The sequence below is a fragment of the Eutrigla gurnardus genome (genome assembly GCF_963514095.1).
Source record: "Eutrigla gurnardus genome assembly, chromosome: 15".
Taxonomy (NCBI): domain Eukaryota; kingdom Metazoa; phylum Chordata; class Actinopteri; order Perciformes; family Triglidae; genus Eutrigla; species Eutrigla gurnardus.
In genome coordinates, this window is record NC_139938.1 from 1,673,605 (window position 1) to 1,693,229 (window position 19,625).

General features: G+C 39.2%; 2 protein-coding genes across 3 annotated transcripts in view; both read left to right on the plus strand.

The window, feature by feature from the left end:
- Positions 1–8,438, plus strand: part of cpeb4b (cytoplasmic polyadenylation element binding protein 4b) — a 33,749-nt gene extending 25,311 nt beyond the window's left edge. For both annotated transcript variants that reach the window (XM_084029835.1, XM_084029836.1), the window contains 2 exons: positions 1,001–1,182; positions 3,774–8,438. In XM_084029835.1, the coding sequence (XP_083885961.1) occupies positions 1,001–1,182; positions 3,774–4,001 (410 nt within the window). In that variant the 3' untranslated portion in view covers positions 4,002–8,438. The remainder of the gene's footprint in view (positions 1–1,000; positions 1,183–3,773) is intronic.
- A 4,017-nt stretch (positions 8,439–12,455) lies between these two features.
- grk1b (G protein-coupled receptor kinase 1 b) lies at positions 12,456–18,571 on the plus strand. The gene is made up of 8 exons (XM_084029763.1): positions 12,456–12,645; positions 14,261–14,967; positions 15,669–15,796; positions 16,021–16,178; positions 17,155–17,238; positions 17,364–17,488; positions 17,624–17,825; positions 17,913–18,571. The coding sequence occupies exons 2-8, from the start codon at positions 14,269–14,271 to the stop codon at positions 18,194–18,196; spliced, it is 1,680 nt and encodes a 559-aa protein (XP_083885889.1). The 5' UTR covers positions 12,456–12,645; positions 14,261–14,268; the 3' UTR covers positions 18,197–18,571.
- Positions 18,572–19,625: the final 1,054 nt, after the last annotated feature.

A 19,625-nucleotide genomic window follows, 5' to 3' on the forward strand; every position in this document is an offset into this window, starting at 1 on the left:
TGAATCGGCAACAAATGAGCGTTTGTATTGACAACACTTACATTTGAAGTACACACTGTGCATACAGGTGGAATCCCATATTTTCTGTCCGTGAATACATCTTCACTCCATCTTCATATGTTTATACTATACATCACAAATGGGCAACACAAAGTAGCCACCCTTCACACCCGATTGTTGAAAATGCCAGCTGTAAACAAACTTACTTTCTGTAAAACAGTGCAATGCGATGAGCTTGTGTTCATAATAAACATTAGACTTGGTAAGAGGGTAGAAAATAAAAGCTGCAGCGTGTCGCTGAGATCAGCTTTGACCTACACTGGTCCCGTCAGGAAGTAACCGCTGTGTCACGCTGTGCTGTGTAGAATATTAAATTCCTTTTGATCCTGATAGCAATGTTGTGTGTTCGTGTCTTCTGCACCGCCGGTAGCCGTGTTTTAGACTTCTGCGCTGTGGTTGTGGTAATGACCAAGGTCACACAGCCCTGTGGCGCATCTGATGTTTTATAACCCTGTATAGTATTTGGGTCTAAATGAACATGTGTAAAATATACAGATTCAAAAACTGCAGTTTTATATTTTGTATTTTTCATGTTTAAACAAGTAAAGCTGCCTTGTTAATATGGAAGGTTATCTCCCCCCAAATTTGTTAACGGCTCTTAAAAAACACAATTAAAACTGTAAATACACTTGTTGGGATTTATTGTGCAGTCATTTTAGCAGCTGACACCAGTCTCATATTTACTCCATCAACTCTGCTCAACTTTAATCCGTCTCCGTCGCCTGCTTTAAGCTCTCCGATCAACAACCCAATCGATTTGGGGTGTTTGTGCTCGCTGGCTACGCTGGGCGAGAGCTCATATTAAGGCTGTTTGCATGTTGTTGCTGGGTTTTGCTAGAATGTTTGTTATTCCCTTCCACTCTTTTGCTTCTGTGTTCAAACTTGTCTTTGCAAATGTTTAATTGAGCTACATCAACGTGTCTTTTTCCTCCCTTTTCAGTGGAGCTGGCCATGATCATGGACCGCCTGTATGGTGGGGTTTGCTATGCTGGCATTGACACAGACCCTGAGCTGAAGTACCCCAAGGGAGCAGGGCGGGTCGCCTTCTCTAATCAGCAGAGCTACATTGCTGCTATCAGTGCTCGCTTTGTACAGCTGCAGCATGGAGAAATCGATAAACGGGTAAGTGGAAAGAAAAGAGAGCTCAGTGTTTTTTTCGGCGTCCTCTCTCCTGTCCCCTTCGTTCTTCCCCTTCCTGTGGTGCTGCGCTCAAACTCTCCTCAACGTTGCCTCTTTTCTCTGTTGATGTTATTAGATTTTTGAAAAATGCATATACTATGTGTAGTAGGTAAGTACATTGTGCATAATTTTGGATTAGTTTGAGAAGATCAGTGCGAGTAGCAATTCTTAATACCCAACTACAAGCTGCAGGAAGAGGTTGTCAAACGAATTCAAATTCAATTCAACCAAGATGTCTTCCACAGAGTGAGAGCACAGAAGAGTATCAAACACACTGTTTATGGATTTAGATGAAATCCATGAGGGTTGATGGTTTAAATACACAAATCGAGTAAAGAGGTCAAATCTAGCCAACGGTAGAGCCAGAATATATGTACCAGTGCACCTTTAGCACTTTTACATCTGGGGCAGACCTGTAAGTACTGGGTATTAATTCTGCCTATCAGCTGAATAGTATGTTCTATGAATAGTATATTCTATGAATATACAATCTATTGAGATTGTGTAATTTTATGTCTAGTGCCTTGTGTAATTTGCTTCCCATCCCACTTCTTTGTAATTACACTTAAGTAAGTTTATCTAGAGGCAATTAATGTAATGATAGCAGATGGCAATCTTGTTCTGAGATGATGAAGTGCCCAACCACCTGGAGGTATTTGAAGAAGTGAGGGTATCCTGTCGTGGGTGGAGACATCGTCAAACGCCTGAAGGGCCTCATCTTTAAACTGATATCAGAAAGCTGTGATACCTTTTGTACACCATAGTTTTGTGATACCATCTCTAAGGGCTTCAGGTAAATTAATACAACGTATTCTTTACTTCTGAACTTAATGCCCATTCTTATATGTACGGACAGTGATTGGTTTTGTTGTTATAATTGTTAGAGAATGTAAAGAGCTGATGTATGTTGTTGATTCCATTTTCATTGTATCTAGATTAAGCTGCAATTTGTTTCCTTACTGCTCTTATGCTCCGGGCTGGTGTGAGACAGTAGTAGTAGAAAATAGCTGGAAAATATAGTGTAGTAATTTTTGTGTAGCCAATTTGCCCAATTACAGTAAAAGGTACATCAGTCCATCTCTTCAATCGTCTTTTGGCTTGTTCAGTAAAGCTGTGTAGATAATGGAGAATGTATTATTGTGAAAAGGCTTCTACTGAAACATGGTACGAGGCGGTTGAACATTAGGCATGACTACACTTATGTTTATGTGAACCCTTTAGCCCAACTATATTCTGTCAGTATATCCATCAGATACAGTGACACTTAGTTTGGGATTAGATGTCTTGTGATCTTCTATGGGGAAACTGTCAGTAAAGCTTACTTAAAGCTCTTCTATTATAATACTGCCCTCTAGTGTCTCCTTCTTATCATCCGATTGCTGAGGAAGACGCTTCCAGGGTTACACCCTTGAGACGTGTAAAAGTGTTGATAGTAACTCAAAAAGCCTTGTTAATCTCACCAGGATTACTGGTAAATGTCTCATCCTTTTTGATTGTATATGTTGCCACATTTGTCTCCTCCTTACTAATCTGCTAGGGGAAAGGTTAAAGTTTCCCTGCCTTGTCTCCCTTTTTATAATTTTTTAATTGCGTTTTCTGTGTTGTGTGTATTAAGGAGGTTATATTCCTGCTGTTAAAACTGTTATTCAACTGCTCATGTTGTTTTTCTAAATCCTTTATCTAATTTTCCAGAGATGGTGTAAACTGAGATTTCACCTCTTAGGCAAGATTTTATGGCGCCCCATACAGTGCTAGGATTAGGTATTTTGATTTATCTTTAAAAATAAGTCAATTTGCTGCTAATCATATTATAAAATACTGAATAATTAAATAAGTGGAATGTTGACCTGCAGCTATTGGACTGGTAACTGGTGTGGATGCAGGTATTGTAACTAACAAGGCATTGGCAGGATGGAAACAACAGTAAATGTAAGAGACTATAGCTGTTGTAGACAGGAGAATAAAATGTGAATTATCTTGTGTTTTTATTCAATGTTTAGCAAGCATCTAGGTCAGACATGGTAAAGAATCATGTCTCTTTTAACCTTCTAAAGGCTCAATATTACTAACTAGTGCACTGCAACATATGAAAGACTTCAGCAGCCATACATCACAAACTGGTCTCTTCTATTAGCAGAAACCCACTGAAGGGGGCCGGCCATTTAAGGGCTCAGCCAGTTTAGTGTTATGGCGCCGTCTTTTCACTAGAGTGCAGTACAGTTCAGCGTCAGTTGTTTCCATGGTGCAGGTGTCCTCCCCTCAGCTGCATCTGCATCCGATGAGGCCCACTCACAGCTCTTTTACCCCTGCATCAAAACAAAAGCAGCTGATGGTAAATAGCAGTGATATTTTATCACTTTGGTCAGTGTTCATGAGACTGATCAGTTCCAGGTTCTATATCTTGGTCACAGTGGGGCATGGGGATCGGTAGCTCCCATGAACCTGCTACATTTTTGTTTTTAATTGGTTGTCTTTTCGTTTTTATCACGTGGAAAGTCATCACCTCACTAAATCAAAAATGTCTGTGATTGCAGGTGGAAGTGAAGCCATATGTGCTGGATGACCAGCTGTGTGATGAGTGCCAGGGAACTCGCTGCGGTGGCAAGTTTGCACCGTTCTTTTGCGCCAACGTCACCTGTCTGCAGTACTACTGCGAGTACTGCTGGGCGGCCATCCACTCGCGGGCCGGGCGAGAGTTTCACAAGCCCCTGGTGAAGGAAGGGGGCGACCGACCCCGTCACATCTCCTTCCGCTGGAACTGAGCAGATGACAGAGAGGGAGAGGCAACAGGGGAGCAGGAGGGCAGGTAGTGCAGGAGTCGCAAATCATTGTACAAATAAATGCACTTTTCTGTTGCTGGTTCCTTTTTGTTCTAATTTCACTGAACCTTTTTCTCAGTTTTTTTAAGTTAATATATATCTATATTTTGAAAATAGAAAAGAAAAACTGGAATTATATGCAAATATGTCCAGCAAGGAAAAAAGATGTGTAACATAATTTTATCTATGCGTTTTATTTTTTTTTTAATTTTTTTTTTTATTACTTCTCAACAAATACATATATAGGAAAGTTTGAGGTGTGATATGGTACTCTGCTATTTAATTGGCATCTTTTTTTCCTCAACAACGTATTTGATTTTAATTTTTGATACAAGAGGCCCCAATACAATACACTTCATTGATTTGATTGACTTCTTTTGTAGCAGAGCTTGTGATTTTTTTAAATTTTGTACTGAGTCTCCAGAGGATGTTTATTTCTGAGAGGTGTGTTTAAGTTCTCTATTGATACAAGAGGCTCCAGAGCAAATGTGAATTGAAAAAGGTGTTGCTAAAGAAGAGTGCACTTATTTCCAATTTTAAAGATACAGTGCTGATACAGTATATGAGACCCTAGTAGTTAACCAAAGCTGAATCTTGAATTAACTTTGAAGAACAGAGAGGGCCCGCTGCAGAACGAAAACGGATCTCCTTCCCCTCCCGTATCAAAATGTTTGAACCTTTCTTTCTTTCTTTTTTTATGATTTCCAACATTTTAACAATATTTTGATGTTACTTGAAAAATCGCGACAAAATTTTAGCAACACATATTTGGGTTTTGATCTCCATTTTGACATGCAAAAACTAATACCTCAAACTCAGCTGCTAATGTGCCGAATACAGTTAAAAAGAAAGGAAGAAGAAAAGAAAAACAGGAGACAGAAAACATTATCGCCCGCTTGTGTTCCTCTTTCCTTAGAACTATAATCAAAGGGAAGTGATGCAACAGGCGGAGTGGGATGTGACTGGCACAGTTTTGTACTCGCTTGCTTCATCACCTCCTTATTTTTGTAATCAAACCCAGGGTTGAGCTCGGGACGGAGCAGAGCATCATACAGTGTATTAGGGGAATGTACGGCATAGGGAGACAGACAGGCTTACTGGTAAAGAGAGAAGAGTCCTGCCCCACTCACCCCCCTCCCCCCTCCCCCCCCCCCCCCCTCCCCCATGTCTGCAGCCTCTGCTGCTAAGCTAGCGGCTAACAGAGGCTAGGGCCTCGTTGCTGGATCCAAACCTGCTTCCTGTGCCTGCACACAGCGAAGGCTTTGGATCCAGACCTTTCAGGACTGAGGTTTAGGTGACTCCCCGAGCGAAGGCGGGTCAAGTGGCCACCTTTTTATTGCAGTTTCTACGGGGCTACCACCAAACGGGAAATGCCTGTCCTTTTGTTCGTTTTTTATTTTATTTTATTTATTTTTTAATGCATTTGTGCAATTCTCCCAAGTCTTTAATGAAAAAGTTCTACTTTGCATCCGAGAGTCTGCTACGTGAAAGTTTATCAGATTTCCCAATCATCGGCACACATTTGAGTCACGGAGGGATCTGACCCTTTCGGTGAAACCCTTTCTCCTTTCTCCTGCCAAGCGAATCCAACTCAGCATCCAGTGTTTTTGAAGCATAAATGAAGATAGTCTCTGCAGTGTGCTCTACTACTACACACTTGTGACCCACATGCAGTTCTTCTCTTGATAACAGTCGGTTGTACCCAGTGGCTTTTTGGCAACCAAAGATGGCTGTGCAGTAGTGGGTCATACTGTAGCTCATTTCTTGTTTAGGTTTGATTTTTTATTCTTCTTTTCTTTTTTCATTTCTTCAAGGGTGTTTTATTTCATATATAGTTTTTAAATTCTGTCACTTCTACCCAGTTTTGCTCAACTGTCAAGCCCAGCAAACCAAAGATTGGCCTTGAACACGATATATTTCTATATATATTTGACAGTGCAGTCAAAACACATTAGAACACCAATGGAAACAACAACAGGTCAACACACAGGCGCACACACACTCGCACACAAGGCCTCACACTCATAGTTCAAAATGCAGGTGCACGCTGGTAGGCACTAGTTGTTCTTATCTCAAACAGAAGGTTTAGCATCAAGTGCACATTCACACAGCAGCAGTAAAAGGAATCCTCACATTTGTTTGGTGTTTTGACTCACTCAGTGGAAACCTACTAGCCGAGCATTTAAATCTGTCAGGGAGTACAGAAACTTGATCATACACACTAGTGAGAGACGTATCCTCATGTCGGCGTGGCGGCGTTGCACCAGTTTTGCACCCTGGACATTAGTTTTGTGGGTGTGGTGGGTGAGCATTTTAGAAGTTTAAACACTTTGTGAAGAATTTGCTGTTAAATGAGATGAAAAAAATTATTTTATACATGGCCTGCTGATTTTTGGTACAGTGTTTTCTAGCTAAATTATTTTGTCATGCACATATAAACATTTATTATGCACTACTTTTCTAAATATTTTTTCTTTTTCCAACAGTCATTTTAGGCACATTTTTCACAAATGGGGAAACTCCTTTTTGCAATACCTCAATTTTTCACATTGTGAAAGGTAGCTTTTGTACTTTTGTTACTGAGAGATCTGCATATATGGAAATGTTCATTTTAAGAAAAAAAAGTTGAGTGATTTCAATATATATTATTTTCAATTATGCTTTTTATACATTTCAGTGCTGAGGAAACTTTACAACTAAGTGCGCACTTGTGTTGATGCGACTTCAGATCTGCAGAGGAGAGACCAAAGTGTATCGCTCTCTTGGTCTTAGCTTTTCGTACAATAGAAATGTCCAGTCAATCTGGTCAATAACAGCATGGCGAGAATAAATGAAAGACGAAAAAAAAAATTGTAATTTGAAATTGATGTTAATGTCTCTAAACATGGCTATACTAGTTGGAAAATGGTAACTTCTGTCTTGGTTTCCTCTCCATAGAAGGAGCATAACTTATTATAAGGAGAATGAAAATTCGGTTCAGGCTTAATGCTGAATCTCGTATCACACGAATGGATGTTTGGTGTTTAGATATTTTAATATTTCAAAAAAAAGTATATATATATATATATATATTCTTGAACTTGCCAACTAGCACCTATTGTAATCCTTAGCATGCATGACAAAAAAAAGAAGAGAAAATGACAAGTACATGAATTAGCTATTAAAATTAATTGTTGTGGTGTGCACCAAATGTTTCTCAACTATTAAGTTGTTAAGGACACCCCAAACCTGCTCTCACCTCACCTCACCCCACCTCTCCCCTCCCTACGTGTTGACCCCCCCCCTGCTTCCCCATTCGCAGACCTCTGCAGGATGCACATGACAGGGAGATAAGACGAGAAACAAGACAGAAACGTAACTTTAAAATGGGTTTGGCAGTGCAGGACTTTGAGCATCCTTATAGAACACTGTTTTGAAAAAGACTTGAGAACTCATCCCCGCTGTCTGTCGAGGTGATCTTATATAGACCTATCTGGAGGAAGGGGAGCTTAAAGACTTGAATGTGGTAGATGTTGCAAGTTAACTTCAAGTTGTTATGTGCAATACTTCTTTTGAACCTTTTTCCAGATAAAGACTCTTTGCAATGTAATTCTTTAATGCCATTTTTAATTGCAGACATTTAATTAAAGAAGATGTTAATATGTTTTTCACAGTCATTTTCTACTGTTATTGTAATCCTTTTCATGCTGGTGTTTGTAAAAAAGAAAAGAAATCAAACTATTTGTACTAATATAAATAATTGAAGTTATTTTTAAAACATTAAAGGTTTTGTGCTCATTTGCTTATTTTGTTTATTTTAAGCTACTGTGATTGATTGCATTGTAATTATTAGGTCAACAATGTATTTAGCTGTTTATTGGTATATTTTTAATTGGAATGTATAATTGATTTTTATAATTTTGATCAGATTTTTGTTATATTTTTGAGGTGAAGCTTTTAATATGTTAAAGTGTCTAGTTTTTACTAATTGCTATATTGTGCTCCACAATATATGGTTCACATTTTCTGAAGGAAAATAAATATTTAAATATTTGTCTGTTAATGATGTTACTTAATGGCAAGATTTCAATAGTTTTTAACTGTGTATGGGAAGGTTGTTGTATTTATTAATAGCATTTTTTTACTTAAGATATCACCTTAATTTTTATTGTCATTTCACTTTATAAGTTCCTATTTTTGTATTTTCCTTTCTAATTAAGTTATGTAATAAGGATATGTCCATATTTCTAGGAGTTGGTCTGTAGAAGTGCTAGTGAAACGAAAAAGAAAAATCTAATGTTATTTAATTGTTTGCAGCCAACTATTTATAACAGTATGCATAATTTTTAAATATTTGTAATGTGAAATGTTGAATGAAATAAATCTTAACTGTGATGAAAATATGTGCTTGGTGTGCTTTTTATGTTACGTAGGCGATGTTTAAAGCTGTGTTCTGGGGATGTTCTCACCAACTAGACATGTGGCTCTCATGTAAATACCTCTGACCAGCAGAGATGTCACGGTGTACTGGAGTACACTTCTACATCATATGAGGAGAACGCTGAAGGTCGATCAACATTAAGATGTTCAGCTTGTGATGTTGCTCTGTTGGGTTCTAGTATTTTATTTAATTTAAATTTGATCAATCAATATAGCAACAATTTCAGCCTGAAAAAGTCTGAGGCAGCATGTTCTGATGTATTACATTTTATTGCTTATTTTCAAAAGTACAATGTACATTTACATGCTTGTTAAACTGCCTAGCTACAGTGGGGCAAAAAAGTATTTAGTCAGCCACCGATTGTGCATGTTCTCCCACTTAAAATGATGACAGAGGTCTGTCATTTTCATCATAGGTACACTTCAACTGTGAGAGACGGAATGAAAAAAAAATCCTGGAAATCACATTGTAGGATTTTTAAAGAATTTATTTGTAAATTATGGTGGAAAATAAGTATTTGGTCAATAACAAAAGTTCAACTCAATACTTTGTAATATAACCTTTGTTGGCAATGACAGAGGTCAAACGTTTAATGTAGGTCTTCACTAGGTTTGCACACACTAGCTGGTATTTTGGCCCATTCCTCCATGCAGATCTCCTCTAGAGCAGTGATGTTTTGAGGCTGTCGCCGACTTCAAACTCCCTCCACAGATTTTCTATGGGGTTGAGGTCTGGAGACTGACTAGGCCACTCCAGGACTTTGAAATGCTTCTTACGGAGCCACTCCTTCGTTGCCGGGGATCATTGTCATGCTGGAAGACCCAGCCACGTTTCATCTTCATGCTCTCACTGATGGAAGGAGGTTTTGGCTTAAAATCTCACGATACATGGCCCCATTCATTCTTTCCTTGACACGGATCAGTCATCCTGTCCCCTTTGCAGAAAAACAGCCCCAAAGCATGATGTTTCCACCTCCATGCTTCCCAGTAGGTATGGTGTTCTTGGGATGCAACTCAGCATTCTTCTTCCTCCAAACACGATGAGTTGAGTTTGTACCAAAAAGTTCTATTTTGGTTTCATCTGACCACATGACATTCTCCCAACTCTCTTCTGGATCATCCATATGCTCTCTGGCAAACTTCAGACGGGCCTGGACATGTACTGGCTTAAGCAGGGGGACACGTCTGGCACTGCAGGATTTGATTCCCTGTCGGCGTAGTGTGTACTGATGGTAACCTTTGTTACTTTGGTCCCAGCTCTCTGCAGGTCATTCACCAGGGCCCCCCGTGTAGTTCTGGGATTTTTGCTCACCGTTCTCATGATCATTTTGACCCCACAGTTAGAGATCGAGGGAGATTATCAATGGTCTTGTATGTTTCTTTTATACAGATAACAAGTTCAAACAGGTGCCATTAATACAGGTAACGAGTGGAGGACAGAAGAGCTTCTTAAAGAAGAAGTTACAGGTCTGTGAGAGCCAGAGATCTTGCTTGTTTGTAGGTGACCAAATGCTTATTTTCCACCATAATTTACAAATAAATTCTTTAAAAATCCTTCAATGTGATTTCCAGGATTTTTTTTCATTCTGTCTCTCACATTTGAAGTGTACCTAATACCTATGATGAAAATGACAGACCTCTGTCATCATTTTAAGTGGGAGAACTTGCACAATCGGTGGCTGACTAAATACTTTTTTGCCCCAAATTGGGAAAAGCTAGTGTTCGAACAAGTAGTTCAAACTAGTTTAAACTAAATTGCTGTCTATTGAAATAACTGTGATGATTTCTTAAACATATATACTATGACCTTTTATGGCATTTTTAGTGACATACCATGCAGAAGTTTTTCATAACATGCTATATTATGCCTTTTATTTTTGTATAATTTTTTTTGTTTTTTTTACATTTTCTATGACACTACCTGTTCCTACTTTTCCCCTCTGGGAGGCGCTAAAGAACACGGAACACGGTCTGGGTTTGGGGTTCGGGTTACATTTACTTCTCTACTCTGTATTCAGGGGCTTGGGGGGGGAACCCAGAGAGAACCCATGCTCACACAGGGAGAACATGCAAACTCCACACATACTTTTTTTAATGACATAATAATAATAATATTAGAATGTTTTTATGACACTATGGCTTTTTAATCACACTTTTATGGCACACTATACTACGACTTCATTTTTATGACATAATATACTGCAACTGGCTACCCCAAATATTATTATTGTTGTGTTTGCTGCAGCAGAGTGCGAGTTTAGCCATGGACAGACACAGAGGTGCATGGGACGCAAGCACCAATAGTGATCGCACCATCCTCCGAGAGGAGATGACGATGAAAAAAAAAAATCATGAGACGTGTGAAGTGAAGTGACATCAGTCAGCTAAATACTGGGTCACCAGGGCAGCACCATCACTCTCAATTAGAGATTATTGTCTGAGCCAGAACAGTGACTTCTAGTTCTGTTTTTAAACACATCTCTGTTTAATCAGCTGATGCACATTAAGGCCTACAGCTCAGCTGCCGGAGGATCACAGGCATTTTAACAACTCCAATGTGGCCGCAAATGTAATGGGGATTTTTGCTTTACACTGAATTCATTCAAATCCAGACGATGGTTGACATTGATGTCTTTCAAGGTGTCTTAAGATGTTGTGACACCATTTCTGTGCTCTCACCTTTGACTTGACGAATGAAAGCTCGGTGGTGAGATCGATGCATGTATAAGTGTTTCACTGAGAGACTTGGTCTTCCTCACTGAGCTGGATTACACATGAACGCAAAATCTGTTTCACCTCTACTCCCATTTAAATAGGATTTGGGCTCAGGGTCTTTTGAACAGCCCCAGTCTGAAGCAAAGGACAGGAAGTGGGTTTAAACAGGCATAAATAGGACTACATTTGATTTTTTGGGGTCAAACAATTCTGCTATTGAGTCAGTTATTTGTTTGACTTTCATTACAAAAAAACAAATCTAACCTCTTTCCAGATTCCTGTCACCGCTGTCCATTATTTATTTAACTTTTAAAAACATGCACACATTAACACATTTGAAGGTATTTTACATTTGCTTTCGCTCTGCTCTCTCAACTCAATTTCAATGTGCCAAACTCTTAATGCAAGCTTGCTAAATGCTCACATTTCAACACAACTATTGAACTTTCATGCAAGAAGTTAGTCAACGGCTATTACTAAGATTGTGGCTGATGCACAAGTGAAATTGCAAAGTGATGAAATAGCGTTTCACTTTGTAACAATGTAATTTGCTGTCTTAAAAGTAGTGCATTTGGTGTGACTCAAACTGCTGCCATCTTCTGTGCATTTCCCTCCCTTTCCTGTCACCATTAAATAGTCAACTTCCAGCAGCTGCATTATTTGCAAGCAACAAATCTACCAATTATTTCATCTCTAAATGTTGCTCTGCTGTTTGGCATAGTGTCTGTCCTCTCTGGTGGCCGATCTAAATACCTCTTCTCTGTTTCCCTCAATCCTCTTACCCGAAACGGACCCACATCGTTTCTTTGCATGAATACTTTTACAAAGATCTGGATTCACCTGCAGCATCCACAATGAATGGAAACAGTTGCTCTCATACACTTAAACTCAGTTCAAAGATTATGTTATGATTGCAGTGTCGTTGTGCTCTTAGTCATCTAAGACAATCCACGTTCAGTCTGCAGCCTGTGACTTCATCGTGCTATGATTCAAAACTTAGATGAAAGAATATGACAACTATCAATCCAGAATAGTATCAATTAAGGGTCATGGCTTTGTATATTTACTTAATTAGCGCCTCATCAGTAATCACTCCTGCTCCTGAGTTTCACTAATAGCATCTGCCGAGTTGCTCCCTCCAATAATGTCAGGGTGTAATCCCCGCCAGCTAATGAACGACGAGTAGGATTTCAGGTGCAGGTAAACCTCGACGTGATGCCCCAACCCGTCTCAACACACCACAAGGAAGCAGATCTAGAAAGGGAGAGTCTCAGACTTCAAAGAAAGGACGTGTGTTCAAGACCCCAACGGGACACAGATGATTTATTTTTGTTGTGGTTGATGGAAGAAAAGGAAGAAAGGAAAATATATAAGTTGGATGTTTCCCAGCTGGATTTAATTTATTGCACTCAACTTCTTATCTGACTCCCCGGTTGAAGTAAGAAACTAGACGGTGAGTGTTGCTACATCAATATTCATTTTATGACCATGATGTTGTTCTGAAATGAAAACATATTTACTGATGTTGCATTGTTTATTGGTTTTGCCATAAAATATTGCACATGAAATATTTCCTTAATTATGCCTTTTCATGATCAATATTTCATTATGTATTGTGTGTGTGTGAGTAAAATCAGTAAAATCCAATATATAAATGAATACAGCTCTAATGTTATCATATATATATATATATATATATATATATATATATATATATATATATATATATATATATATATATATATATATATATAGCATCTATAGCATAGCATCTATAGCATATATATATATATATATATATATATAATAGTAAAACACTGACAGCATCGATTTTACTGCACAATGAGTACTTTTTCTTTTAATAATTTAAGTAAATTGTTCCGTGTTCAGTGTTATATGTATGTAATAATAGGTGTTATGATAAGAAATGACAATAATCCCTCCAACTGTTTAAATATATTTAGAAGCAAGTCTACAATGTAGGTTAATTAACAATGAGGTCAATCATCTCTGGTATCAACAGTCATTGTTAATTGGATTATGTGTGAGTCAGGAAAGACCCACAGCCAATAGTATCACTTTCAGCACTTCATGTTCCAGGTCAAGACAGAGCAGCTTATATACATGAAATATACACTCAGACCCTTTTGTTGCAGGGACACTTCTTTTTCTACACGTTGCACAGCCTGCAGTATGATGTCAGTAGATTTAAAAGAAATGTAAGAGCAGATCCTCAAACTGTGCGTTAAATAAAGAATTCAGCAAGAAGCAGGCCTAGGAAACAACTTCTTCTGCTTGCAATAAATGCAGGATGGGAAATACCCTTTGTAAATGAAATGACCACATCAGGGAGGTGATGATGAATGTAGAAGACAGAAGAGGAACCAGGCTGCGGGAGGGAAAGACCTTACGAGCTAATAAACATTAATGCTCTCCTTGCTCACAGCTCCCCAAATCCTTGGCTTGGCGTGATTGTGTGCACAAGCAAATGCACACAAGCTTAATTTCTTGGCCTGCCTATAGCGTCTGAAATAGAAAGATCTCTTCTGGGACCTTTATCTTTAGAACAGCAGGGTGCAGCAGATCACAGCATTACTCCTGCTCCACCTTCAATATTTTCTTACCTGAAAAAAAGTCCTCAATGTTGTCACTGTGTTCTCTAAGAGTAAGTGAGGCTCGGAGTATGAGGAAGACACTGGGGAAATGAATGTGCTGAAAATCCAAGAGAGTAACCAATAGAAACCACTCCATGTTGGTGATCGATGCCACACATTATTATACTTATACTATGACGTTATATTTAACTATCAGCCCTGTCTTGTATGGCTTTTTTTTTTTTTTTTTTAACAAAAGTGCTTTAATGATAGAAAATGGAATACGATTGTAACCTGGTGCTGGTGTCATGGAAGTCCTCACTTCAAGTAAACCCTAAAAGACGGATGAGGTCAAATCAGATCTGTAACATCGAGAATAGAATATGATCGCAGATGAAATGCATCCCTTTGTATGTATTTAAAATGTCAAGGCCCCTCTCATGAACCTTCTTGATGGTTTTGTGCCCGACAAAGGTGCAGCCATGGACATCGGTGGTTTGGAGACAGTGGTGGCCAACTCCGCCTACGTTTCGGCCCGTGGCAGCGTGGACGGAGCGGCAGCGGCGTCCATGCGTGACAAGAAGATGCGCGCCAGGCTGAAGCTGCCGCACATCAGAGATTGTGAACACATGAAAACATCTATGGACACCACCTTCGGCAGCATGTGTGTCAAACAGCCCATCGGCAAGCGCCTCTTCCAGCAGTTTCTGGAGAGCGACGCCACCCATAAAAGCGCTGCCGAGCTGTGGAAAGACATCGAAGACTACACCATCTGTCAGGAAGCGGAGAGAGAGCAGAAGGCCCAGAAAATGGTCAATAAGTACTATAAGTCAGCCTCAAAGAGCTTCTGCAGCTTCCTGGAGGAGAAGGCCGTCGCTCGAGTTGTGGAAGACTTCAAGAACGTCCGCGGCGACCTGTTCAAAGAGAGCGAGCAGCAGCTGTTCAAACACCTGGAGAAGAAGGCCATGGACGGCTTCAAGGACAGCATGTATTTCCTGCGTTTTGTTCAGTTCAAATGGCTGGAGAGCCAGCCGTTTGACGAAGAGTGGTTCATGGACTTCAGGGTCCTGGGTAAAGGGGGGTTTGGGGAAGTGTTTGCCTGTCAGGCAAAGGCAACGGGCAAAATGTACGCCAACAAAAAGCTGGAGAAGAAGAGGCTGAAGAAACGCAAAGGCTACGAGGTAAAGCCCCGGTGTCCCACCTACAGCCAGTCATAGTGTCAATCAAAAGAGGAAGAACAGGAAGTGAAATCACAGGAATGAACACAGGACAGGTTGTGAGAGAATTTAACCAAGTGAGACCAGAGATTTAGTTTTGACCACAAACGGAGGAGCAAAGAACCTTTTAAGACCTCACAAAGCAGCTCAGAGGCCGAAACCACCGAAGCCCACTACTTCTAAAACATCTTCAAGTCCACGCCATTTAAGTGTGTTTAAGTTCTGCCCAAACGGGTCTTCAGTTACGGCCGATCAGACAGCTTTTACTTGATGTTCATCCTTTTTTCTCATAGCACACATCTACCTGCTGACGTTAATGAAGACAGTAAGATACAATAGACACTAGTTATAGAAAGAAAAGCACAGGTGTAGCGTTTAATTAATTAGCTAATCCTGTTAAATCTACAGGTTTACAAGCTAGACTCCATCCGATTGGCTCAGAATCAGTTAGAGCGTAAGAAGTCATCTGCTGGAATCACCTGCCGAGGTTTGAAAATAGAAACCTGCAGCACATGGTCGGCCTCATAAAACCATGTCAGAGAGCCAGCATTTAGAATACAACCAAATCAAAAGCGTGTCGGGGCTTTAGTTCTTCCTAATATCTGACATTGTATATTCTTGCTGTTGTTGGATTCATCGTGTTCTGATGTTTGATTTGCGTTTAGGGAGCGATTGTGGAGAAGCGCATCCTTGCAAAAGTTCACAGCCGCTTTATTGTGACGCTGAGTTACGCCTTCCAGACCAAGACCGACCTCTGCCTTGTCATGACCATCATGAATGGTGGAGACCTCAGGTGCTCGAAATAAACGTTAGATACAGCTTTAAGTAAATATACTGTATATATATATATATATCCTCTCATCTCTACTAATCAGCCTAAAGTAGCTGACATGTGGACCAGGCCCTCAGGTGCACCATAGTCAGAGAATAACTAAAGGAGTCTTGTGTAGCTTCTCCCCTTCAACACTATTGATTTCAGGCTTCAGACCTCCTGTAACATCCCACCCTCTCTCGCAGGTTTCATATGTACAATGTGGATGAGAAGAATCCCGGTTTTAATGAGAAGAGAGCGTGTTTCTACACAGCTCAGATCATCTGTGGGCTGGAGCACCTTCACCAGCACAGAATCATCTACAGAGATCTGAAACCAGAGAATGTGCTGCTGGACGATGCAGGTGAGCCAGTTCCTCCACCGGCCTCTCCTCACCAATCCACCGTTTGCTTTTCATGTATGAGGCGTTTAAAACAAAATGTTGCTTTATTCAGTCTCTCTGGTCCAGGATTACAAAGTAAGGTAAAGGTAAAGCAGTGATTGATTGGTTAAGAAGTTAATGGGCTTGAACCATGACGGTGGCTTACTCTTAACTAAAGAAAATCACCATGGTAACCTATGCCAATAACGTGCTGGGGTGCAGGTTGGTACAGAGGATTGGATCACGTCAGCCCCCGTACCAACTGAATCAAATGAATGGGAGTCGTCATCACTCTTGAGAATCTAAAAATATGAAATAAGAAATTGAATAAATTCTAAATACTTCCTTACTTTGAAGTCGCTAAAAGGAGCACAGTCTCAGACACACACACTCACATTAATTTATTTTATAATTTATTACGATTTATTGTGATCATATACTCACTCAAACACGTCTAACACAGACTTACACCAAAGGACCACAATAGAAATATGCTTTTTGGACTTTACTATGAGTATTACTTTTTTCAACATTGTATCCATTGACATTTTGACATGCTATACAATTTTTTTCGACATGCCTACTTTTCATGACATACTATACTATGACGTCATAATGACTTTTATGACATTCTATACATTGGCCTTTTATTAGTTTTGAGATCTGCGTAGAATGCTTTTTAAAGCTGAATCCGCGGTATGAGACTGATGAAATAAGAAATAGATAATTGCCGTAATCCCACACCCTTTTTAAAATAAGCTATTTAAAAATAATATTTGTTAACCTGAAATTCTGACATTCTGTTGGATGTCAGAATTTCAGGTCAACTGCCCTCTTTGGCAGGTGCTAATTTAATTCCCTAAACAATATGCTATGACCTTTTTTTTCTTCTTTTTTTTTTTACATACTATGACTTCAGCGATGTACCACTGTTGTAATCAAAGCCTTTTTTACTCAGGACATGTCCGTCTGTCAGATTTGGGTCTGGCTGTTGAACTTCCACCAGGAAAAGACACAACTACTGGATATGCAGGAACTCCAGGTAAGGAAACAAATCCATATTTTAATATTAAGTGAAACAAAACTGTCCCAATGAAGAGGAAATGCTATCATCCAGGTTATTATTATTGCCTAGTGTGTGTGAAATCCCGTTGTCTGTGAATCCAGGTTTCATGGCTCCAGAGCTGCTCCAGAAGAAGCAGTACGACTACTCGGTGGACTACTTCACGCTGGGAGTCACTGTGTATGAGATGATTGCAGCCAAAGGGCCCTTTAGAGTACGAGGAGAGAAGGTACAAAAGATGTAAAACGGACATACAGTTGTCTTCATGGGCAAAAATATCCTCAATTCACCTGTTTGCTCTTGTCCAGTTCCATTTTTTTTGTGCTGAATTATACATACAACATATAATGTCCTCTTTCTTCAGGTTGAGAATGACGAGGTAGCACGCAGAATATTGAATGATCCAGTTTCATATACGCCAAACTTCAGCAAACAGTGCAAAGATTTCTGTGAAGGCCTGATGCAGAAAGACCCGGCCAAACGCCTCGGGTTCAAAAACAACGAGTGCGAGGAGCTCAAGAATCAGCCATTCTTCAAAGAGATTAACTGGGGTCGCTTGGAAGCAGGTACAGAGCAAACTCAGGATGTGGACGGCACAAAAGGTGGGGACATACAAAGTCTCATGCGTTTCCTCCTCTGTGTTCCATCTCTAGGGATGCTGCCTCCACCGTTTGTCCCTGATCCGAGGATGGTCTATGCCAAGGATATTGACGATGTGGGCGTCTTCAGCTCGATCAAAGGCATCGTCCTGGATAACAAGGACGCTGAGTTCTACAACGACTTCTCCTCGGGAAACGTCCCGATCCCGTGGCAGGACGAGATGATCGAGACGGGCGTGTTTGGAGAGATGAATCTCTGGGGAGAGAACGGCAAGCTGCCTTGTGACCTCGACCCAAGCTACGTGGAAAGCAAGGGTGGAGGATGCGTGCTCCTTTGAGTAGAAACGGAGCAGAGGGGAGAATATCTTAAAACAAACACATTTAGATTCAGTTAATAATCCTCTTAATCCTCATCTGTATTTTATGAATTTATATTATTTAAATATTATTTTATATGTACCTATATTCTAATATGTATAGTGTTAATGTGGCTGCATGGTAAACATATATTATAAATACTATGTAATAAAAAATGGAAATGGTGTTTCACTAATTGTGACTGCTGTAATCTTCCCACGTCTATCAATATTTTTGTTTATTAATTAGGGACAAATTAAATTTAAGTTATTTTGTATAGAAACAACATGCAATGTTTATGTAACATCATTTGGACCAAAGACAATCCACTGTACTGACATTTTAACAGTATGTAATTATTCCTCATTTATTTATTATATAACAAATAGTATTCAAGTTGTTATTATTGCAAAAAATTGTAGAAAGAAGTATTAAAAGCAATCAATAAAATCGTGCACAGCACAAACATGTGTTTAGTCTTCTTTCCATGGCTCTACTGCTCACACAAGTACACATTTCATATTTAACAATTTAACAGGCAATCCGTCTATGTTGTTATTATTGTAGGAATTAAAAAAATATATATAATATAAAATAATCCTATAAAAAATATCATAGGAATCTTTGGACTGTGATGCAGTTAAAATGTCACGAGGCAGAGAATGGAAATGATAGTAGCAATCAGCGGCGGACTTCGGTGCTAATCAAACCTCCTGAATAAGGAGGATCATGTGCCTCTCTCGCTGTATTTTATACAGGTTTTATTGTTTCTAGATCTAAATAATAGCATTTGATGGAAGAATGCTAGTTGAAAAAGCGTCATGAATCAAAATGTTCCTCAATGCAACCATAAAATCCCTAAAACCGTCAGTTTTATATATAATGAAGGGAACTTGTGTGATATTACAAAGTTATCCTAACATGGTGTCTTCAAATGCAAGTCTGTCAGCAAATTGTCCATCAAATGTGAAATCGATTCCAAATCTTTTCATAGTGGTATTTCTGTTTGATGTATTATGTGACTTTCAATCAAATTGCCCTGCATTTTGTGTTTATTCGTTTATATATATTTTATGAACACAAGTCAAGATTTTGGTGGGGAATATATTTTTAAGTTTTCACAACTTAAAATCTTTAGTAAATTAAACTGAATGCAATTTGAAAAAATAGTCAGTGTAACTTAAAATGCTGAGTTGAATGTTTGGAAAGTAGATTTGATTTTCCAAGAGAATTTAAGTACAAATGACAGTGTGTAAGTGTGTTCAACTGAAATAGTTATCAACCCTTTTGCCTTCATTACTTAAATGGTTTACGTGGAATCGGTTGCCTCAAATTCTTGAAGTAAAGTCAACGTATCCGGGCATACAGAGTACACTGAAAATGAAACAAAATGCGAATAGAAATAAATAT